The sequence below is a fragment of the Ischnura elegans genome, chromosome 8 (genome assembly GCF_921293095.1).
Source record: "Ischnura elegans chromosome 8, ioIscEleg1.1, whole genome shotgun sequence".
Classification (NCBI taxonomy): domain Eukaryota; kingdom Metazoa; phylum Arthropoda; class Insecta; order Odonata; family Coenagrionidae; genus Ischnura; species Ischnura elegans.
Window position 1 is genome coordinate 49118912 of NC_060253.1, and position 24677 is coordinate 49143588.

The 24677-nt window shown below is 39.9% G+C and overlaps 1 protein-coding gene across 3 annotated transcripts in view; it reads right to left on the reverse strand.

Annotated features, from left to right (window-relative positions):
* Window positions 1-464: 464 nt before the first annotated feature.
* The window catches only part of LOC124163899 (angiomotin-like protein 2), a 29634-nt gene continuing 5421 nt past the window's right edge, over window positions 465-24677 (reverse strand). The window contains exons 3-15 of one of the 3 annotated variants that reach the window (XM_046541011.1): window positions 24437-24650; window positions 23084-23297; window positions 20993-21372; window positions 20154-20343; window positions 18080-18202; window positions 17332-17503; window positions 16599-16744; window positions 14389-14771; window positions 13583-13717; window positions 11668-12020; window positions 7843-8052; window positions 7222-7379; window positions 465-2670 (exon numbers count right to left, since the gene is read on the reverse strand). In XM_046541011.1, the coding sequence (XP_046396967.1) occupies window positions 1516-2670; window positions 7222-7379; window positions 7843-8052; window positions 11668-12020; window positions 13583-13717; window positions 14389-14771; window positions 16599-16744; window positions 17332-17503; window positions 18080-18202; window positions 20154-20343; window positions 20993-21372; window positions 23084-23297; window positions 24437-24650 (3833 nt within the window). In that variant the 3' untranslated portion in view covers window positions 465-1515. Of the gene's footprint in view, window positions 2671-7221; window positions 7401-7842; window positions 8053-11667; window positions 12021-13582; window positions 13718-14388; window positions 14772-16598; window positions 16745-17331; window positions 17504-18079; window positions 18203-20153; window positions 20344-20992; window positions 21373-23083; window positions 23298-24436; window positions 24651-24677 lie in introns of all 3 variants that reach the window. The other 2 variants (XM_046541010.1, XM_046541012.1) reach the window with 2 other exon arrangements.

A 24677-nucleotide genomic window follows, 5' to 3' on the forward strand; every position in this document is an offset into this window, starting at 1 on the left:
TTCAGTTCGAGACCCTAAAAACGACCCTTCACCCCCCCCCCCCTCCCCCCAACAGCCCTCAATATCCTCACTTCTCGTCGCCCAAACCCCATTCTCCATCTTACTCCCCCCCCCCCCCCTTCAAGCACCAAGATATATAAGGAAAATCTTTAAGACTTTTTTCACACTTGAAAATGTCGTTGTAACGACGAAACGCGTAGTGTAAAATAAATTATAAGTGGAAATATTGCAATGTGTCATTTCAACAATACATAGGACAGGTTATAAAGGATGTAAAAGAGGAGATATATGTAGCTATGAAAAGGCCAGCGGATACATGAAAGGACTGGAGAGTTGCATCAAACCAATCTTAGGATTGTTGACTAATAAGGATGACTGTAATGTTGAAAACATATAGGTTACATACATTTGAATGTGTATTTAGAAAAAATTAATTGAGCAATAATGTCTTTTTGACAGTATCCTTACTGTTGCCCCTAGAATATTCTTCAAGATTTAGAATCCAGGGAGGAGAAAAGAGCTTGGATGATCCGCAAACCAGATGATCGCGAGTCAGGTAATCAGGAGTTGACTGCAGGGCCAAGTCAGCACTACTTAATGCAACGTAACGACCTCCTAACCACTTGAATGCAGCAATATGCAGCTTACTCAACTACAATTTCCATCTATATCTATGATAAGCCTCTGGAGTTTTTCCCTAACTATAACCTAATTTCCCAGACATTAGCATGACTTCCCTTCCACGAAATGAACCCTGTCTGCTCAACCCCGTGGATTGTTTTTGCACATGATCGAAGGTTACAACCAAGTGACTATAAAAAAGGTACAAAAAAGGTCCTCTAAAATTTTATTCCAATTTTCCAGCTTATGATCAATACTTAAATATGCACTTGCGATTCCTTAATAATTTATCCAAGCATATAAAATTGAGAAGGCGATGGGCAAAAGGTCGACATGAATAGAATGAACATAAATTAAAAGTATGTACTCCTGGATAAAATTACTGAAATGGAAGCTATAATTGTTTGCTGTTGTCAAAAAATGATTTCTAGAGCTAAAAAGGCATTATCTTCAGCAAAAAATTATGGTAATATAAATCCCAAAGACTTAAAAACAACCATCAAAGGAGTTAATATGTAATGTGAAATTACTCGCATGGCTCAATAGAAGAGAGCTCAGCCAAGAGAAAGCATTTCACTGGATTTCTATAGATTTAGTTGAGATCGCCAAAGTGCCAAAAAGAACCACTCGGGCAGATCAAACAGAGATCAACTCCTTTGACAGTAATTGTGTTTTTACCCATATGTAATTAGGTTGGATAATATGTCACCAACATTTTTGTCATACACAAATTCAAACACTGAAATATTTTGACTCGTGAATCAAATACCCTTCACTTATTGACCAGATTTTTTAGAGATTGATATTCATAGTAATAAAAAAGGCACACACATGGCTGAGAAACATGAATGGTTATGTTTAACTTCTAAGCTCTGATTCGACCTGAGGATGCCCTCATAGCTGTATCCGGTACTTTCCCCCTCCAAGCCTTTCCCTCAACAAGGGTGACGTGTTCCCAGGAGACGACTTGCCTCCACCAATGGGGATACCCGACCTGCTCCCTCCCCCCCCCACTGGTATGCCGTTGCCCTGGAAGAGACGGATCTTGGACACCACCTGCGAGGACCTCGTGGGAGGGGTCCTCGACGGAGGTGGAGAGATGGGCGTCATAGGAGGCATCTTACTCGACCCCCCGGGCACGGACGATGTCGAAGAGGACCTTCTGCGGCTGTGCTCCACCTCTCCTTCCCCTTCACCACCTTTCGACACGGCATCCTCTTCGTTGAGGCGCCCATACCCTCTCGCACCCACCACCACGCCCCCTGCACCCACCATTCGCCTACGGTGCCCTCCCCCCCCACTCTGACTCGTACCGCTGCTTTCCGTCTTCCTCGGCCGGCGTGGCGATGGCATGGGGATACCGGTTCGGGGTGGCAGGTGTGGCACGAGTGAAGATAGTGACCCCTTTCCGGCTCCCATGCCATTGCCACCACCACTGGTCCCCTTCTGGCATGACGACGATGTCGTCCCAACCCCTCCTATCGACACCTTTCGACCCTTCTTCCCCCCATCGCTGCCCACCTCCTCCCCCTCCGCCTTCCTCATCCGCTGCGAGCTAACGCCCTGCTTCTCCAGCAGCTGAATCTCCTCTGAGCCTGCACCCCCTCCAGTCGTTGTCGAGGAATTGCTCCCGTCCCCTCCCCCCATGCCTCCGTACCGCTGCGAGCCACTTCCCCCTTTCAGCAAGTTTGGCACGAACCCGACCAAAGAGGGAGACCCCGACCGGCCGCTGCCTGTACTGCCTCCAGGGCCCCCAATCGCGCCATAGCGACCCATGCCCTTGAGCACCATGTTGGGTGGAAGGTAAGCCTGGGCAGCATTCATGCGGGCACCAAGGCGGCCACTGCTGCCGTCAGGGCCATTACCATCATCCCCACCCCTGCCCTGTGTGCCACTAGAGGTGTCAGTGCCCTCGCCACCCCCAAACAAGAGGTGTGGGGGAAGGGAGCGGGAGGGTGCGGCTACACCCGCCAATAGTGGTTTGGGTACCGCTCCTTTTCTCGCCTGAGAGCCTGGATTAGTGAGTCCTGGAAAACAGCAGAGAGCCCTCTGGAATGAGAGAAATGGAAGAGGAGGGGGAGAGGGAGGGGAACGATGGAAGGGAGGGAGGAAACAATTGATATCCCCATGAGGGAGAAAGAAGGAGAAGAAGAGAGTCCATGGATAGTTGGGGGTTTCATCGATGATTCCATGAGAGACCGATACGAGTTCAGGAGGATTATTATGGGAAAAAATATGAAGAGAAGAGATGCATGGAATTGTGTTGTATAGTGTGAAACATTAGCATGTTGATGCCAAGTGCACCAGGCAGGTGCAATGTGAAGAAATGCCACAAGGATGGGTGACAAGAGAAAATCAACCAACAAAGTAAGAGTATTTGAAGATATATATTGTTGAAATAATGATAGAAAATGGAATTTTAAAATATAAATATACAAAAAAAGAGCACCAATTATGAGACGAGAATCAGATGAAAACCAATGGATAAAATGGTCATATTGTTGAAAATAATATGTTTGAAATGTATTGTGTTTCACATGATGAAAATATGAAGTCAATTATTGAACATGTATAAGGTGTAATATGGGAGTTCGTTTTGAGAGGTGTTTATTGATAACCGAGAAAGTTTCAATGATGGTTCAGGGGGGCAAACAATGCAAGGAAGAGTCGAATGGGAGAGCATGAGAAGGTGGAGGGAGGTAGATAGCAGAGGGGGGAGAGGGGGAAGGGAGAGAGAACCACAGCTGTAGAGACTGTTGTCGTCTTGGAGAGTTGATGATTGTTATGGAAAACCAAAAGCTGTGAGTCACGAGTGAGGCTCTACGCGGGGGCATGCCAGCTGGTTATAGACAGCAAGGGCGCACTGGAGGCAGCGGGAGAAAGCTAATCGTGCATTAGACACAACGGGGAAGGGGAGTGGGTTATCGGCTAACATATTACAACAGCGTAATTTATACTTCCAAACATTCACAATCCTAATCTTTCGCAACATTGAGGAAGGACACACAGAATTTCATGCTATTGGTTTGAATGTTTTCCCTACAACCTATATGTTCTGTATCATTCAATTCAATTTTCAAAAATTCGAGTCATTTTTTCCCCAAATTATATTATTACATTGCACCAAATATTTTGAGAGAAATTATACTTTTTGCAAGTCAAGACAACCCTTCCTTCAAATGACAACTTTTCTGGTCACTATGATGGCCTCTGCCAAATGCAGAAACATTGATTATCTAAACCCTTACACAAATTCTGACTACTTTGAAAATATTTCATTTGATGAAAATGAATATGAAAGATATCACCGATGTTTGATGGAATGGATTGTTCCATAGCAATTCAATGAGACCTGATTTGCTTTTGGGCATTCTTTGCAGTACAAATTTGAATAAATGACAATTTCTTTAAACATGTTGCTGACTTATTGACCATGATATGAACATAATTTTACCCTCAAAAATTCCAATATCGAATAACAGCGAAGCATAATCTTTGGTTGAATTTATTTCAACATAATTAGACTGTAATCAAAAACTTTACGATAAATCTAAAAACAATTATTATGCAATTCTTTTCTTCCTTCATTTATTATTATTCAATCCATTAGTTTAAAGCATAAAAATTATCTGTAGAAAAGTGAAATCTTCATGAACCAAATGATAAATATGAAAGCCTCGCAATTTCAGGTATTGAAGGCATAGGAAAAATTAATCAAACTAGCCATTACTTAAAGCACTAGATAGCACAAAAAATATAACCCAGTTTCAATTTTCAAGGAATTCGACTAACCTGTTACACTGTAATACCTTAAGACTCACTTTGCTATGTTGAAAAAATAAGTCCTACCATTTTACACTCATGGAACATATATGAATAAAATTAAGAGTCTGATTGAAAGTTGTAAATAACTATGGTATGTCTAAATGATAAATGAACAGTTACATCATTATTTTGGCATCATGGGTCAAAGGAAATAACTTCCATAAGCATCACATTACATGCGCTTATTGCTGACATAATATGCACAGCTAGACAATGAAGGAGAGTAGAAGTAAATGGGAATGACATGAGTTAAAGAGATCAAGAAATGAGAGTAGGAGAAATGCTTAATCTGAAGGAGAATGGAAATAAATGGGTAAGACAGATTGGAGTAGAGCAGAGACTGGGGATTAAGGAGACACATTGAGTCAAGGTCACATCAAGGGAATAACAAACAACTCCAAATTATCACACAATGCTAAGAATGGTATCGCAAATAACAATGTCTTAACTTTCAAACACATATTTATGTATTAGTAAATGCATTAAATTTTCACAGAGCATGCAAATAATTGCTGTTAAGAATTTCAATTTCTAAATTTTTAATTACTATTTTCCATTAAAACTTCCACTGTATTGCGATAAAAAATTTGCCACACTTGAAGAAAATATTTACAAGTCAATCCAGAATACTTAAATGAGTGCACTGCTATCCAAAATGATGCATTAATTTAGACCTACTCATAAGCTTGATAGACTAGGTGTTTCAAAATGAATAGCTTAACTTACAGCTATGAATCATACGTAAAATGAAAGAGCAACTAAGACAGTTTTACATAAAACCCTAAAAGTGTTCAATGTGAGCATCATCTGTCACACCGCGCGTGCCAAGATAATTTAGGAGTTCTTCCCAAACGTTTATTAGTGTCTATACAGTAATAGTTGCAGCAGCTGTTTCGATCATGTTTGTTAATTTAGAAAATTCAGCTCGTAGTGGAGGCATGCAAGCTATATTACCTGTAGGATCACAACAGAACTCGATAAGGAATAGATAAGGATAATAAAACACAAAAAGCTTACTGTTCACTAGTCACCATCTTGACTACCAGCAATTTCTAACAAATGGTGGCAGAAATATTGGGTGTACATGCGCATTGTTGCCAACAAACAAAACTGTTTGAGTTGCTCTTTCATTTTATGTATCATTTATTGCTATAACTTCATTGTGACAAATACTATAATGCATTAAAACCCTGCTATTCATTTTGAAACATCTGATATTTTTAATCCCTCAATGACTCATCACGTGTGGCTCATGATTGATAAAGGTGCATATTAACCAAGAGCCATGGCAAAATTTCCAATCGCACCACTGCAGTTTCTGAGTGATGTTGAAATATGCCAACTACAAACATGGTTTCTTCACAATGATCCACATCACAGCTTTGAAGCATTTTTGGCTGACTTTTAGCACTTTTCATATTGGATTGGTTTGCATGAGTCCACGGTAAAAAGTGGTATAGATGGACTGAGGCACACACTGGTCAATTGCCGTCGATTCGGGCATTACCTAAATGGGAAAGTGATTCTGTGGCCCCTGAGTTCTTTAGCACTCACAAATCTTGTCTAGCTGTTGAAAGGTTATCTGGGGCAACTGTTGCTGATGCTCAACGTAGAGGAATTGAACTCCTGAAATCCTCTCCTTCCACCACCTGGAATTCTCTCTATCCTGCCTAAAGTCTGAAAAACACCTATCACCGAACAGATAACAACTCAAGTTTCAGAGAATTTGTGCAAGGATTCTGCTGGTTTTGGCCAAAAATCAATCTGCGATGCACATGATTCATAATGCAGTCCTACCATTTTGATGCTGTTTTCTCTGGATGATTGACCTACACAAAGGGTCCTACGCTTCCTCTATTTTGTGATTTGAAACCTTCCATGTTGAAATGAAGCAGGTTAGCCAGCCTGCTACACAATTGTATTACTGATGGCAACCTCATAGAGATATTTTTCAGAAGATGCTCCTTACCAATAAATCATTTGATACACCCATTTGTCATTTATTGTTGTAGCTATATGTAAATACAGTGAAACCTCGATTTTACATTCCCCCATTATACATTTTCCCTGATTTTGCACAGTTTTTATCAGGTCCCAAACAATACCACCTTTAAATAATGATACTCTATTTTACAATTTTACTCAATTTTGCACTTTTTGTAAGTGGTCCATCCAAAAGTGTAAAATAGAGGTTTCACTGTAGTTGATTAAAAAGGTCATAAAAATGTTTTATCTTGATGTTTATAAATGAACCATGTTTCTTCTCACTATGTGACAATTATGAAAGGGAGAATGTTGAAATTAATTGTTCATACATCTAAGACCCACATGATATAAACAAATATATATTTTAAAGAGATGCAAGGAGCTTGCCCATCTGACGATAAATAGGTCACAGCTTCAGCTTATTTTCAATAATTTTGTCAGAGATTCTATACTATCGTTTCTAAAAGACTGCACAGCTATGCTTGACTTTTGGTGTAAATGAATCGGATGAAATTCTGGAGGGATAACACAGAATGAAAACGAACTATGGTCCTTGCTGGAAGGGCCTTACATCACCAAGAGCCGACGAGGACGGTACGCCACAGGTCTAGAATAACTAGCGTCAAACATCAGGGCATAGTGCACCAGCAGAAGATTATGACAGAGAGGCATCGATGGAAGTCTCTTCATCTACTATCAACATTAAACTGATGACTTTTTGATGGATTAACTGATGACTTATTTTAGCCAAATCCTGACTCCTCCTCACTATTCATGTTCACCTCATACCTTGCTTAAGAGTTGAGAATCTAGTTCCTTGAGTTGGTCGTCCAAAGACTTTTTGGCATCGTCAAAGCTGCAGTTGATGATTGTAGATGAGGATGGTCCCTCCCGACTGCTTGCACTGGCACCCACTCCACTTCCACCCCCACCCCCAAACGCTTCTCCTGAAATAAATATGCGTGCTCCTTCATACATGATGTAAAAGAAAGCATAAACAAAAAAGAGTAAATTAAGGCAATTTTTTAACATTCCTAATATTAAAATTATTCACTAAGAAAAGGCTAGCAAATACGAGAGCAAAACAGAGAGCAGCGCCAAAGCAATCTCACATTTATCTTTTAAGGTCCTTTTGGGAAACGCTATGTAATTGAAAACATTTTTTCTTCTTGAAGAGAAAATGCTCCCAGAAGGAAGAGTGAAACGTTGATTTAAAATTAAAATGTTTTCAACGCAGTATTTCCCAAAAGGAACTCATGAGATAGATAAAAAAAGCTGCAAAAATCTTCAGACAATCTCATAATTGTTGGCTTATGATGATAATGAAATTTTTTTAAATTATGATTTTTATACAAGAATAATTCTGAAAGATGCATCACAAGATTAGGTCTAATTGTTGTTATTATTTACCTCCAACAGAAGACGTCCCTCCACTGTTCAAAGGCGGAGAACCATACTGGACGGATCGCAGACCAGAGGCACTGCTGCCAATACCAACGCCACTGCCAGCCCCAGGACTGCAAATGCCACCAAGATTCCCAACGTTGCCACCACCAGAGGAGTCACAGCCACCTCCGATGCTGTTCACTGCGGAAAAAACACTTGCTGTGGACACAGAACCTGAAAACAACGAAATTGAGATGAAAACATTGATTGATTGCATGCATAGGGGAGGGCTTAGCTTCGGTGCCCTGGTCCTCAGACCTTCCTAGGTCCATTTTGTCCGCCTCAAGTTTACCCTGCCTGCGACTTTCAGACAGACACAAGAGAACCATGGTTAAGGAATGAATGAACATTCATCCAACCTAAGTCCACAACCAGCATTGCTTTATTTAACATGTTTACTGCCCCTTACAGTGGTGCAGCGAGGGGGGTTTTGGGGGATAAACCCCTCCCCCCCCCAGAGCTCAGAGAAATTTTAACCTATTTTACTTAATTGGATTAATAATACTCATATAACAGTGTAAAGATTAATAAAATATCCCTCAGAAAGCCATAAAACTCACCATTTTGAACAATTTTTCTTAAAAATTTTCTGTAGGTGGGCCCCTGCACCTCCTGCTTACCCGGGCGGGTATGCCACACCTCCAGACTCCCCAGTATCAGTTTTGCCTAAAATCCCCCCCTAGACTTAATTCCCAGCAGCACCCCTGGCCCCTTAAGTCATAATGACCAAAATGCATACTTCATCTTCACCTCACTTTGGACATAATGATCGAAGAATGTGTCACTTTTTGGCCTCTCATATCATGCCGTTGGTCACAGCTACTTTGGTGCCAAGCATTTGACCAGACCAATACAGTGCACATAGCCAAATGCCCACAAAAACTCAAATGGAAAGGATCCAAGTATTAGAGCAAAAGGGGAAAGAAAGACACACTGGCTCGATGGGTAAATTCGTCAAAAAATCTGTGAATTTATTGAGTGATCTTACAGAAACCGGTGAGTTAACGTGACTTTGCCCTTGCCAGATAAAGTACCGTATTTCTCCGAATATAGTGCCCCCCCCCCTAATTTTGAGGCTTCAGTTTTGGGAAAAGTTAAAAAAATGTGTTTGAATATTTACTTTTACCACAGGCATTTTTGGAAAAAAGGGGGGGACTATATTCAGCCATATACGGTAGTTCTTACATAAGGAAGAGTAACAGTCCTCGCAAAAGCTCACTCACTCAGTAATTCAACCCAAAGGTTGGATTTGGATTGATGAGATAAAACCCACCCCAGACTTTACCATAGGTGCACACACACTCACACATTTTAATTAATTTCCCTGGGCCACCTTGCATTTCAACGATTTGATTTGGGGGGCCCTAAGGATTCATCTGGGACTTGAACCTGGACCCCTCGATCAGCAACTAAGCACTCCGCCCACTTTGCAGCCATGCTTCCCTTTAGCAAAAGAGCTAACACCTTCAAATGTGCAGAACAGAGGGAGTGAGCCTCGTGGATAGGAGTCGAGGGGAAACAAGCACATGGCAGGCAGAATGGTCGACAAAGTTTCTCAATGTGGGAATCGATTGGGGAGTAACATTGAACAGAGCCAATGCTCGTAGGACATGAATCATGGAGACAGCTCTCCTCCATGCCTTACTTTGGAAAATAGCAGGAAGCATTCAAATTCATTGAGAGCATATGACTCTGTTGGCAGATTAAATCACAAGCATTAGTAGCCAGAACTACCTTTCCCACAGCGATGACCAGCTTTTACAAATTAGACTCTTTGAATTCCAAAATCATCTACTGCACTGCATTGTCAGTTTTTCCTAGAAACATCACTGACCTATCCATGGTCACGGAAAAAAGTACACTTAGACAAGACTATGAAATTCCTACCGTGTCCGGACATCACACCCATTTTTTCATTACTTAATTTGATCATTCATCATCATTATCTTACAAAGAACTACAGTACAACCTCGATATAACGACACCCCACGGTGCACTAATAAACACTCGCTATAGCGAATTGTCGCTTTACCGGAGGTGGAGCAAATAATAGCCAATATGTATACCTGTTGCGAACAGATATACAGGAACAGGAGTGGTGCGGCGACAGATAAACATCTATCCGATAAACGTAAGCATAAATCCAGACGAAAGGCGATGTTTTTTTGCATCACTAAATTTCCTTACTCAAATACTATTCAAACAATTTATAAGCGCCGCACAGAATAAAAATCATGCAAAGCATTGTTTCGTCAATCATTATATTTATCGAACGACAGTTTACCACACAAATTTGAGACTGAGCACTCCATTAACTTCATTTCTAACAGCTCGCTAGCAATTACAGAGGTTGAGGAGTCTTGATGAAAGTCTTCCGACGGTGAAACCCTCGCTATGGCGAGAGCCAACACCGAAAGTGTCTCGTAAAAACGAATTTTTTAACACGCTTATTATAGGGTCAATTGATGGTGCATTGGCTATCTCTCGTAATAGCGGGGGTGTCGCTATAGCCCGTACTCGCTTTAACGAGGTTCCACTGTACTTTATTAAATAAAAGAAAGGCACATATCAACCGTAGTGTAAAGATGGATGAATGGATGATTCTTATTCACATTGCACATGAAAAATATCCTGTAAAATTATGCTATCATAAATTATATGTTTCCTCATCACACCACATTTTACCATAAACAACCCTGGACAGAATACCGATCTTCTCTCTACCTAAATTTTCATTTCCATGCATAAGCAAATCAAATATGCACCCATCATCCCATAAATTAAAAAATACTTGAATTCAAATTGGAAAAAAATGCAAATTTTTAAATACTGCAAACTGTTATTACAAAATTGGTCGATGAAGAAATTCCATTACGTTTCTCTTATAAATAGGATCTTCCCAGAAATTTTAATAAGCAGTAAGATTTACTGTGAGCAGTAGAAATTCTAAATGCAAAAACAGTCGAGAAAACACACCATTATCACTAATAATCATAAAATGTATACACAAAGTCATGAAATGAAGACCAAAACAGAAACATAAGTTTATATTTTACATACAAAGGGTGTGTGAGTCATTGACCAGTTTCCATTTCAATTCATTTTTAAATTATGACAACAAATCTGTTGTTGCTAAACATCTATGTGACTTGTTACAAAAGGCTAATTTTAATCCTTGTATTTTACATACCTGTGACAAAGGAAAAAAAACTGGACTTTTAAGAAAATTTCAAAATTGAGTCACATTCAAAACTATGTGGTAACAAATTGCTCGATGACATTGTGCCGACCCACTTGTCACCCCTCCTCAGCGTTAACCTCCCCCCACCCCATCAATACCTCCCAATTCCACACCCGGATCCCAATAGTACGTGACTTTCACCACTCAAACCACTAACCCTCAACTGACCTTTCCACATTACCTACTTCCCCCTCCCCCACCTTGCAGTATAAAATGAACTTAGGCTTGTTTGGAGATGGCAGTCTAGCTTGAAAATGACGAAGAACACGTTGAAAACCGGTCGCAAAACATTAAAAATTGTGTGGAAAGAACAAAGTGATTTTATTTTATCCGTGGCACTGACCTTTGCCCTAATGCAAATTTTTTTCCAGACCTCTAACGCTTTCCCCTACATATTCCCTACTAGTAACATGCATATTTAAATTAAGCTTCAGCTTGCAATCATACGGAATTTAAAAAATTAAGACAGTCAACACATATAAATGCAAGCTTTGAAGGTAAATGTTAAACTATCATCTCAATGAGACATAGGAATAAACTTGACTTACCTAGTTCTTCCCTGGTGGTGGCCAAAATATCGGCAGCCGCCGCTCTATACACACTACTGCTGTCATGGTAACTTGATCCGTGAAGGCCACTGGAGTGTAGGGAGCTCCCATGGTAGCTGTTCCCATGCAAGCTATTGCTGTGAAGGGAGGATGAGTTGCCGTGCAGGCTGTTTCCATGGAGTGTGGTCGAGTGCAGACCACCCCCACTGTGAAAGCTGCTGCCATGGAGGGCACTGGCATGGGGCGTGTGGTGTGGGGACGAGAGGAACACCACCTCCTTCTCGTAAGTGTGCTTCTGCAGCACTCGGATCATGGCATCCCGCTCCGCAAGACGAGACTCCAAGTCTTTCACCCTGCAATTACACAACATGCATCATCATTGTAAAGGGCTCACCACGATGGCACTCCTGGAAAAAAGGCCACTACTTTACTCTAAGAGCACAAGACTGAGGAAAATGAAACAGTATGTGAAAGCATTCATGTGGGCAGCGGCACTCAATTGATTAAGAGAGTGGAACATTAAAAAGGGCGAGGAGAAAAGAATGGACTTTTGAGGCAATATACTTGCAGGGGGTGCTGGAGAATGAATAGACAGGGTGAGGAAAAAGGAGTACCAAAAAATTGAAGAAGAAAGGTGCAAAGGCCATGTCATAAGACACAGTAGTTACCAGAGAAATATAATGGAGGGAAAAATTGAGTCCCAAGAGGAAGTACAAGAGAGAAGAACTTGAGGCAGAGAAAGGAGAACACAAGGAAGAAGAACATAAGAGAAATTACGATACTGCCTTGGAAAAGGGAGAAATGGAGGGATGCTGTAAACCAATCTTAGGATAGCAACGCCCTGGATGAATGATTTTTTCACCCCTATCCTCAACCAGAATTTCCATTAGTCCCACCACCAAAACAGCTTACATTTAAGTATAAATTTCAGTGGGAAGGGACGGGGAAGTTCCACAGCACAGCATTTGAGCAATCACTCAGAAGTCTTCCATGATGGACGAAGATGAACACAAGTATCATTGTAAAAAATTGTAAATCATTCCTAAAAAAATATTGTTTGGCTTAAGGATGCTTAATGAAGGATATTATAAATTACTGATATTGATTCTGATTCCATTCCTCTGACTCTGCAGTCATTACCAACAGTAATGCGTTTCAAAAAAATTCAGACTCGAATCTCCTGTTCAAAAATTTTGCTTACTGGCTTCAATCAAGGAAACCAAATGAATCTAAATGAATGAAATAACAGCTACAATGAAATCTCTCACTTATAGACATTGATTGCCCAGGAAAAGTGAGAGGAGCCCTCAAGTTCGAAATTACCAGCAGAAAACTACCACGCAAGAATTCTTAAGTTGAAGAATTTGAAGTAGCTGAAATAATTGGATTTATTTCCAACATAAAACTAGAGATCCAACACATTCTTACCTCTATTTAAATAAATAAAAGATTGTAGCACTGTTCCTCAAAATGTTTTACTGCGTACACCGCGTTTCGGCTCACAGAGCCATTATCTGGTACATAACCAGATGACCAGTCTTGTGCCAGATGATGGCTCTGTGATCGAAACGCGTTGTACACAGTATAAAATTTTCTGGAAAAGTACTGCAATCATTTTTTTATTTAAATAGAGCTAAGAATGAGTTGGAGTTTATTTACATATGTCTAACCTCCACCAATTGAAGCCTGAATCTGTTGAACTCATTCTAATTCATTCATAGTTCTTAACTCATTCTTCTGTAATAAAACTTATTTCAGCCATAAAAATAAAATAATCATGATATGTAACTTCATTAATATTCATACAAATATATGTAATAGAAAAAGAAACACTGGAAAACAATTATTACATAGAAAAGAGTAGTGACTGATGACATAGCCCTGTGTCATCCAAAATAATCCACATTTTACAAACCTTGCTTCGAGGTCGGCCACTTTCCTCTGCGCTGCATGCACTTCGTCCATGTGTCGCATTTTCTCAGATCTCGCCTCAGCCACCAGACGTTCACTTTCTTGACTAGTTCGCTCCAAAGCAGCAATCTTGGCATCCCTACACAAGTGAATAAATGAAAGATAAAGATAGAAATTGAGATGAGCAAACAAGTCCAGAAGACAACAAGCATGAACACATTACAATCTTAATGGAGGAAGAGAAGCAAGACATAATACAAGCAAGCCAAAATAACATTAGATAAATAACAAACATCTTTAATTTTTTTGGAATAATGACGAAGAAGGAATTCCCTAAATTTTCATCGTTTTTTGTAAATTTTTGAGGTCATTATGTGTGAGCCAGTATGATTTGAGGTTGGATGATTGTAGTACATTAACTTTGGAATCTACTTCCAGTTTAAATTGGGTGACATGAGTATGGACAGTAGCAGCGGTGACAAATTTAGCACGGTTACTTTTTACAAAACATTGAGCAAGTAAGAATACAGATTTCATATTTCTTTCTTAATAATTATTCTTCAATCAATCATGTTGAAAGAGCAATGACTATAAAAACAGCCTGATGACTAGCCCCTCAACAAAATGCGGTGCTAAGGGACATTCACAAACTAGGGTTGAGGTATAGGCAGAACTAACAGCACCCCGTTTCGCTTTTTTACATCAATTAAGTTAAAATATGAATGCCTGTTTCCTCCACTAAGTTAGTTGGAAACAATTACCTCCAACCTGTAATTATTTGACATCAGTATATTTGGGATGTGAACTCACTTGGGGATGCTGGCAGCATCAATAGCCGCTTGCATCAAAGCACCTTCTTGAATACAGCGCCGCTCCAGCTTAGCCAACTCTGCCTCCACCGCAAGGATTCGCTCCTCACGGTCACGCAACTGCCTACGCAACTCCCGCACCTCCTCCTCGTCCTTCTTGTCTCCATCTCCCCCCCTCATCCCATCCCCATCCACTCCGCCCAACAGGAGACTCTCCGCACCTCCCTTGTTACCCTCACGTTCCCTCAGCTCCAGAATCTCCCTCTCAAGTTGCGTGCGCAACTTCCTCTCTGTCTGCTCACGATGGTCGCTTGCCAGCTGCAGTGAAGAAAGCGCCCTCTGCAGCTGCCCCACACGCTCCACATACATCTGCTTCTTGCGGTTCTGTCACAATTACAGTGAAATAGATTTTTCTAAGATAAAAAAGTTGATAAACACTCAAAATAGAACAGGCATACACTTTTCTAATAACTTACCGACAAAAATAAACAACTCAACTTTTTCAATACAGCAGACTCCCGATTATGTGACAACGGTTTTATTGTGCATGTGTTCACACTCCTTTGATGTTTTCAGCGATCTTAATAAAAAATAAATTTGGATGCAAAAGCACTAATATATTTTCATTTTAATGCAAGGCTACACCGGGCTTATTAAATCCCTTAGAATTCCATACGTTAAATGGAATTATTTTATTTACTAGTTCACAAGGAATGTTTCAAGTTTACTTGGGCATCTGCTCTAGCATAGCAGACAATGATCAGTGGCAGGAAAAAAATCTTGATTAATTTTAGAAGACTCTTTTATGGCTAACCAATCGTAAATTAATAGAAATGTTGAATGCGATCTTTAATTGTATATTTCATATCGAAAATAATAATTATTGCCGTGGCCTTGCATGCGGTTAAATACAGCCCAAGGGAACCAGAAATTTTGTCCCAAACGGGCATGGTTATGCCTTGACTAGTCAAAGTCAAACTGGAGAGGAAGGGAGTAAAAGAAGTGAAGGCAGCGGGGTAAGTGGAAGTATAGATAGTATGAGTCATGGCCAGGCAACCGCCGGCAAAGGCGATTTGCCATAAGTCCTGGTTTCCTATAACTGTTTCTGCACGAAGGTGTGATCGCGTGCCTGTTTTCTTCATAGGAGTTCTGTGCTCCTTTTTTCCAAACATCTTGGTTTGTGATGGCGCTAAGTGATCATGGATCTGCGTCCCGCAGCAGTTGCATTCCGGGCAACTCCTACGAGACGCGACCATAAAGGGTGGTGCCTGAGTGAGAGGTGTAGTTGTCAACTTTACACAGTGGTTTCAAAGCATTCATGCAAACCACTTTTCTGAATTCGTGATCTCGCAGCCATTTTTGAAAACCAGATATTACACGGAGAAGTAGGAACATGAGTAATATCACGTTATTGCCACTAAAAAGATCGCAATCGGGAAAAGAAAGTTCTTAATGATTCCGGAAAGCAATCTAAAATAACAACCAGTGAGTGTTAACAATAAAATAATGTTTGGTTTACGTAAATTATGAAAATTATGAGAAATTATAGTCAAAGTTTGGATTATTCGTGTTTTCCAATTACTCATGCTGCCTCTCCCCATCATTAGCCCGGATAATTGGGAGTTTGCTATACCTTTGGTGAAAAATATCATAACATGTTGACTATCCGGTGAGCAATCATACTGTGTTCAGCTGAAAATTAGCACCTATTTGAATTGACTGAAGATTGCTTGAGATTGCCTATTAATAAGTATAATATCAATGTATGCTGCCCTACACCCTGTATGTACTAATTAATATTTGATATGCAGCCTGTACAAGTTTGAAGTGCACCCAATGTTCTGCTGTGAGAGTACGCCGAAAAAAAAAACCAGCTATTTATAAGGATGGTATCAATAACAGATGGGTAAAAAAATTGGATTAAGATTAAGTATGAAAAAAACGAAGAACCTCACAGAAAAATGCATATAATATTGAATTCTCTCACCTGTGCATTACATAGGAATTTAGTTACCAGTCCAAACTCTCTGATGGCACTGATCAGCCCCAATTGTCAACTTATAGATCCTCACCCATAGAATAAGCTAGCTATGGTTGAATAATAACTGCCATGTTACTCTTAACGCTTTAATAATTACAATAAGTGGCCTTATTAGACTGAGAAAGTATCTCTTCTCCCCCACTCTAAGATGATCATCAATATGTGCTTACCTCTTCTTCTAGCCTGACGACGTTGCCCTGGGCATTAGTGAGGGCAGTGTCGAGGATGTCGATGTGCGTCCTCTGCTCTTGAAGTGTCGCCCTCTGAGCAGCCAGCTCTATCTCCTGGCGCTCCTTACACGCAGCCAATTCTTTGTCTGAAAAAAAGAAAAGACTCACTAATTGTGCAAGAGTAACAATAAAACAGAATCTATGATGTGACATATTTCCAACCTAACAGTGAAATTAGCATTATTTCCCACAATGAAAAAGTCTTCCTGACTGGGAATCAAGCTACAGAAAACTGGCTTTCTAGGTCACTAAGCAGCTTGAAAATTCATAAAATCTGACCATAAGGAATCTTTTGAGTAGATTATTAAGTATATATGCAATTACCCCAATGTAATACACAAGTTTGAACTTAAGGAGAAAATTTATTTTGAAGACGTAATCAGATTGTATCAACTGAGAAATTCACAATACCGTATTTCTCCGAATATAGTCCCCCTCTGAATATAGTCCCCCCCCCATAATTTTGACGCTTCAGTTTCGGGAAAAGTTAAAAAAATGGGTTTGAATATAGTTCCCCCTTTACTTTTACCACAGGTATTTTTGGAAAAAAAGGGGGGACTATATTCAGACATATACGGTATTTTTCATGCCATTATGATTAAATATCATTATGCTAAGCCCAAAACCACATAATTCATTCTAGTCTAAGATAAGAGTACGATTAACTACTCACTTGAGGTGACTAATTGAGCCAGAAGTAAATCCCTTTCAGCCAACTCCTTTCTGAGAGAAGATACCTCAAGGGAAACACTCGCTGATGATGCCTGGTCGTTCCCACCACCCTGACCTCCCGCCCCTCCTGCCATCAGCATCGACAACTTGGATGACAAACTGCGGTTCATCTCCTGATCATCAACAGAAATGGAGAAGGAATTGAAATTAACATATTCACTGACATTTTGAAACAATTCTTGTTGACAACAACAGAAAACAATGTGGGTTATGTATTGGTGGGCAACAATCCTTGTTCAACACGCAAGGAAACAAGGGGAGTCCTGTAATGGTGAAAAGTGGTGCTCATTCATACCCATTTTTGCCCATGATTTTTCTTCATAAGGACTTACCCAGAACAAATGTGCTAGCGATTTATGTATTAATTTGATGTTGAAGTAAAGGTGTATCTTCCAATTTTAATGATGGGGAAAGGGCAAGGAATTTGAAGAATAGAGGAAATATCTTGCTTGGATATCCACTTTTAGTTAAAAACACTCCACTGTTTCCATTAAAGAAAGCAATTCCTTTCAAGGAAGTTACACCCAGAGTTGCATCTAATAGATTCATGTATCCAAATTGACATCTTTCTCAATTTCAACAAGACTTCTTCCTCTGAATCACATTATTAAAAAAAGCAGGACAAAGTTCATATAATAAGAAAACTAAAGGGAAGCATCAATTTCACTAAATGAAAAGGACTAGCATACCTGTAACCGGCGAATATCTTCTTGGAGTCGCATTCGAGCAGCTCGTTCCAAACGCTCTCTCCGATCGGTTGACTCAATGAGCTCCTGGTGAGATCGATGCACTTTGCTCACCTCCTGCTCCAACTACAAATGGAGGAGACCGAAATTATATCTTGTGACACATTGAAAGCAAATTATCACCACACAGAGTAAAAGAATGTCCTACACAAAAGCGACCTAAGAAGCTCGTGGGATCATTTAGTCAATCGGTAGGAAAAATACTCGAAAATAGATTGGATCTTCACAAGTTTGAACTAGTTTCCATTTATATTTTGGAGATTACTGGATTACATTACAATTACATTTAAACTTTAAATTTAAATTTTAATAAATAATGTCTATTTAATAAAGTTAATAATTTATGTAAATAACTTTTGCAGTGACGATCCTTCTAACATACGACTTGAATCAAATGACTAAGTAGTGGTGGTGCATAATGACCTAGGTGTCAACGCACCCTAATGTTCAATACCACTACCAACATTGAAAATAACAGACATAACTAAATCTTTTAAGCTAACATACCTATTCATTTGAAGATCAATTAAAGGCTAGATTACATGCATTACAATAGAGGTGGGTTAAACTGTTCATTTTTATGAACCGTTCACTTTGATCCTGTTCAGTAAAAAGAACAGTTCAAAATATCGGTTCATAGTGAACAGGTAGGGTCATTCGGTAGAAAATATTGTTTATCATGCGTTTAGAGTACATGAAAGCTTAGTGTGGTATCGTAAGGCTTGTGGAGAGTGTTATGGTAATTTCGAGCAAGAATCGCGTTCTAAACAATATTTTTGGAGATGCATCCACATTAAAAAATTTCATCGTAGGCGCCAAAAACTAAGTCCAAAGATCATCTTGGTAAAGGGACCAAAAAAATGTTCCACAATCATGAGTTCAATCGTTTCCTAAGTTCATGAATCGCGTTTTAAACAATATTTTTGGAGATGCATCCACATTAAAAAATTTCATCGTAGGCGCCAAAAACTAAGTCCAAAGATCATCTTGGTAAAGGGGCCGAAAAAAATGTTCCACAATCATGAGTTCAATCGTTTTCTAAGTTCATGAATCGCGTTTTAAACAATATTTTTGGAGATGCATCCACAAATCCACAAATGTTCAAAAAACGAAATCAAAATGAACGCGATATCCCAACTGAACGCCCCGAGGAAACTAATATTTAATCTAATATTTCGAACGGTTTGAAAGAACTGATATTTTAAATATCAGTTCAAATATTAGTTATGTCGAACGGTTCGAATGAACTGATATTTTAAATATCAGTTCAAATATTAGTTAGAACGAACGGTTCGAATGAACTGATATTTTAAATATCAGTTCAAATATTAGTTAGAACGAACTGTTCAGTGGCGAACTGTTCGTTTTCGTCGACGGAGGGGAATAGTAGAGAAAGAAGGGGAGGGGCTCGGTCATCTACGACGCACTTCGGCGGCCTTGGATGGCCTCCGTCGTAACCGCCATCTGTTGTACCCACAACGCACTTGCTCGAGTAAGCTGCAGTTCAAAATGCCTCTTGATGATCATACCTACTGTACCGAGTATGCCGCAATTGTGCAGTGCCGACATGAACAGTGAACAGGGTGTTTTAGAGAATGGTTCATTTTCGAACCGGTTCATTTCAGTGAACAGTTCGTTTTGGCAGTTCGGTTCTTTTTGACCCATCTCTATATTACAAGGTCTCGATTCCAGTGGGGTAGTAAAGAATTGATAACAACCATTCATATAGCATTTAACATTTTTTACCATCGTACACAGATTTTGTCGATTCTTACTATTTCTGTTATTTTTAATCTTAAATAAATATCACGAAAAACAAGGGGTAGAGAACAAGTTACCAAATTTAAAAAAATATTACTTTAATAACTTACTCATAAAGAACATCAACACCACAATTAACACTGAATTCACAACCAAAATACTGGTCTCTAGTCAAATAGGCAAATGACTAGAAAATGAGAGCTTATTGCAAAAGGGATGTGAGCAACTTTTACTGTCAACTAATTCATGACATCACCTTTTGAGATTTGGCCACCTTCTGGAAGCAAGCCTCCAGTTCCAGCTTTAATTCTGAGTTTTCCTGAGCAAGTATCTCAATCATTTCCAGCTGGGGCCATATTGGAGAACCCGTCTTCCGACTACTTCCAGAGTTTGATGTTACAAGACCCAGCCTCCATTCCAGCATATCACGAGCTTTTGTTCTTGGCCTGGAAGAACACATCCAGAGGATATATCAGCACAATGAACAACACTAGCCTAGGATATATCCAGTGGTCACTGAATCTAGATTAGTCCAGTTGAAAAGTAATCGGGAGTTAATCATGAGAGATAATTATAAAATTTTATCCTGGGCTGGGTTCCGATCCACTTCAGGACTTTAATACTAGGCATACCTTGTTTAATTACCCATTACCCAAAGATATTTGCTTTGTGCTAACTTCATGACCAAAACAAGACTAGTACGCCTAGTATAGCTGAAAAACTTATCACAGACTTCCACCAAAAAAAAAAATATCAGAGACAGGCGGAATAGATGAGCATATCATTTGATCTGTATTTGCTGTGTTATCAAATTGAGCAAAATTTTAAGATAAACCTGTGCCATCTGAGGATGCGTCAGCAGAAGCATCATATGAGGGGCAGGTGGCTGGTACTAATAAAGGCAACATTTGTCTATTTTCCCTGACAGGTAAATCCCAGAGTTAACTTGAAAAGAGCTTTTCTAAGGTTCCTTTAATGAATGAAATAATAAAACATAACTGTGCTAAAAGCTAATGCTAAGCATATTGGGCTCTCCCCATCAGCAGTAAAATGCACTGAGAATTAAATAACCTTCAGACCCAAAATAAAGCATACCTGGGGTTTGTTGCAATGCCTTTGAGTATGGCTGCATCCCGCGTCCTCCCCGCCACGTTCGCAATGCGTGAGAGGTCTGGCTGTGAGCATGATGTGTGGAGTCTGCCATGGAAGGGGAGGTCACCCGAAGAGCTCCCCCTGCGGCTCTTTCCTCGCCCCCCACTGCCCACTGATGGGCTACCCCCTTTCCTTTGCTGTCCCCCTCCCCCCTGACCCTGGCTGCCTCCTTTCTGAGGAGTTGAGGGGTATGGACCCACAGGAGACGAGGCTGATGATGAAAGCGATGAAGAGGCACTTGAGGAAGACGATGGTGAGGAGAGGGAGAGATCTAATGACTTCCGGCCTGGTTTGGTCACTTCCTTCGCCAGGTGTTTCAAAACCTGTAAAGCAACAGGTCATGTAACATTAATGGAACTTCGTAAGCAATATTTCATCAACAAGAGCACTCCTCACAGAAATCCATTCATATTAATCAATATCTACATATTACACCGTAAGCTGACTTAATAGGCGCGTGGTGTGTATGTGAAGGGAGCTTGTTTGAACACCAGTGGTTAAAAAAGAAGAAAATGTGCATGCTGAGTTCCACTAACAAGGAGACATCGCCAAAGTGATGATCCGGATCTGCATACGGATGTTATTAACTGAAACTATATAGGTAAGGTAGAAAAAGTGTCACGGCTTTCTTCCACATAGGCTCGGGTTCGAGAGATATTCGCTTGTAAAGATTTCGCGCAGCATGACATCCCTTGAGTAACAGCCACCTCCTTATTGTGGCCGTGGCAGCGTGGTCCAGGGCGCTAGTCCTCTAATCTGTAATGAGTACCTGGTTGCAAGTCCCAATATTACACGGAAATTCACGTGTAAGTAATTGTATACGTCCTCTGATTCCCGTGGTAAGGCACAATTTGGAGTTTCGTTTAAAATCCATTTTTTGATATTAAATTTAAAAAAATCGCGAAGTAACTAAATAAAACGAAAGGGGGTAAAATGTAACAGTGATTTCAAAAATTAGAAGCGAGAAAAAATATCGGCCGTAGTTAGGAAATAGCGATTACTCAAGCAATGTCATGCTGCGCGAAATCTTTACAAGCAAATACCTCTCGAACCCGGGCCTATGTGGAAGAAAGCCACGACACTTTTTCTACCTTACCTATAGAGTTTCAGAAAATAACATCCGCAACCAGATCCTGAACATCTCTTTGGCGACGTCTCCTTGTAAGCATTTATTACTGATTAATATTTTCATGCCTTCTTAGACATGAAAAAATTAGGACAACCAGTCATCCTTATCATTTAATCACAACCATCCATGTCATAGGCAGTGAAAAAACCCCACAGTCAGCAGATGTGAACCAGTAAACTCATAGTTGGTGGGCTTAGAATCTGAGAATAAACCCCGAGGCCATTGAGGCCAGAAAGTATGTTCAGGTTGTTAGGAGAGAAAGGGGGCGGTCAAACATAGTGTTGCAAGAGAGTGTGTAACTTGAAAACATGGAATTGAATAGAGCTGTGCAAATGATTTGGATCTTGGAAAATCTTTGATGTTCAATTCTTTTAGAAATATTTGATTGTGAAGGATTCATTATTGACTTATCGAAATCAGGAAATCGCTCCATTACATTTGGAGTCAATCATGGCAAGGACCCATCTGAGAAAATGGCCCCAATGAACAAGTCCCTAAACTGCTTTAAAATGAAATTGAAAGGTCATTATTGTTCACAACTTCTATCATTGATAATGAGAATAGAATTTAACTCAATAACAAAATTATTCTCTTTCATTTGATTCAAAATGATTTAATGCAATGGCTCTCATTATGTTGGGATACCACAAAACATGATTTGAATTTATTCATGAATAAAATATGCGACATCCAAATCCAGTCAATTAAAAAAATTTTAAAATTGGTTTTGTAAGAAAAGAAGAAAGCTTCATACATGCATTCACAACCATATAGTATAAAAAAAAAAAATTACCTACACATACATATTGTGATTCTAAATGCACCTAATTTTTATCAAATTCTAGATCATGTAAGAATCTTCAAAAAGGCAAAAAAAGGGAGAGGAAGATGGGGAGCACATATACCTGAGATTGGTCCAAGTAATCAACAGGGATTTCTGTGATCTCCCTGCCTGTGTTCCCAGACTGCTTTTTCTCGCCATCCGCATTGTGGCCTCCCCCACAGTGGGGGGAAGAGCGAGGAGAGGACGTCTTCCCTTGGTGGTAAGCAGACGACCCTGTCTTGCTATGATGGTATGAAACTAGATTCGACTCCTCCACATCCCTTATATTAGGCACCCTACAGGAAAAACAGGAGAGTTGAGAGCTATTTTCAACCAAGACATTTGATGAAATCTTTGTATAGAGGTCTTAGTAGAAGACTACATCATACCACAACCCATGGAACCAATTGCAAGAATCAAATTCTAGATAGGTCTACATAAAAACTTAGAAAGAAGAAATTATATATACATTATTAGAATCCATTGCATAGAATACAACAAAATTGGAAGTGCCCCATAAAAAATTAACTACTGCTAAGAATTATGGCTTCTCATTTAGTTTCTGTTAGGATATTATTCAGCTTAGAATTCAAATCACGGTTGACAATTCCTCAAACATCAAAACAGAGATAAATGGGGTGCTTCACTCGGATGTGAAATCATAATTCATTTGTTTTAAATTGGCTGGAGGGAAGGAAAATATACGTTATAAAAAAAAGAATAATCTCCCCCATTCGGCCATTTTCTCATAAGTTTAAAATAATGCAAAAGTTGCTGCCTATTTTTCATTAGTTGAAGACATCAGAAGAGTTTTAGTTCATTTACACGACCGGAAAAACCCTATCACAGAGGTGAGGAATTACTCACTTAAGAGTAATCAACAACAAACCATGTGAGGCCTAGCATAAGACCCAAGAGCAGGTGAGAAGAGGAGACATGCTAGGCAAGAGCTCATGACATCAACAACTCACTTGCATAAGGGTTAAGGATGTTAATTTTTTGCAACAAAGAGCTCAAGTTAAAGGTGATGGATTGTAAAATGAAAAAAGTTCTCTTTTTTAAACAACCGGAATCAATAATGTATCTTTCTCTTGCTCCAATCACTTTTCCTTCTTTTCACTGCACATTCCAGCTTGCACAACCCACACCAAAGAAACTTCATATCAACCTGAATTCTATCCGTCAATTCCCAACGATCCATATTTTATCATTTACCATTTTTCAACACCCTCTCAGTCACTTCCCCAGCCTTTGACATATCTGACTCACGCAATAGTTACAACAATAGGTACTGCACCTTTTCATCTGATTTCACTCCATTGCTTTATTACTGTCACTAACCTACTGTAATGGCATCAGTGATATTTTTGGCGCTGAATAAATAATTAAACAAAAATTCGTTCAATGAGCCCATTCAACATTGCAACAACCTCACCTGTGGCATGATGAGGTACATATTGGACTGTGAGAATTCGATCCTCCAACGGCATTGCAATGGCTTCCAGCCATCCCCGGACCGATGTTCTCCTGCCCCTGGGGGTCCTGCCGTGGTGTGTGCCGTATTGCATACCGCTCTTCATGGCTCAGATTTTCCGTGGAAGTTGACACGGAATCTGTCTCACTCCCACTAGGACTGCGCGCATAGCCACCTGTAATGAGAAAGGGAAAATGAAGGC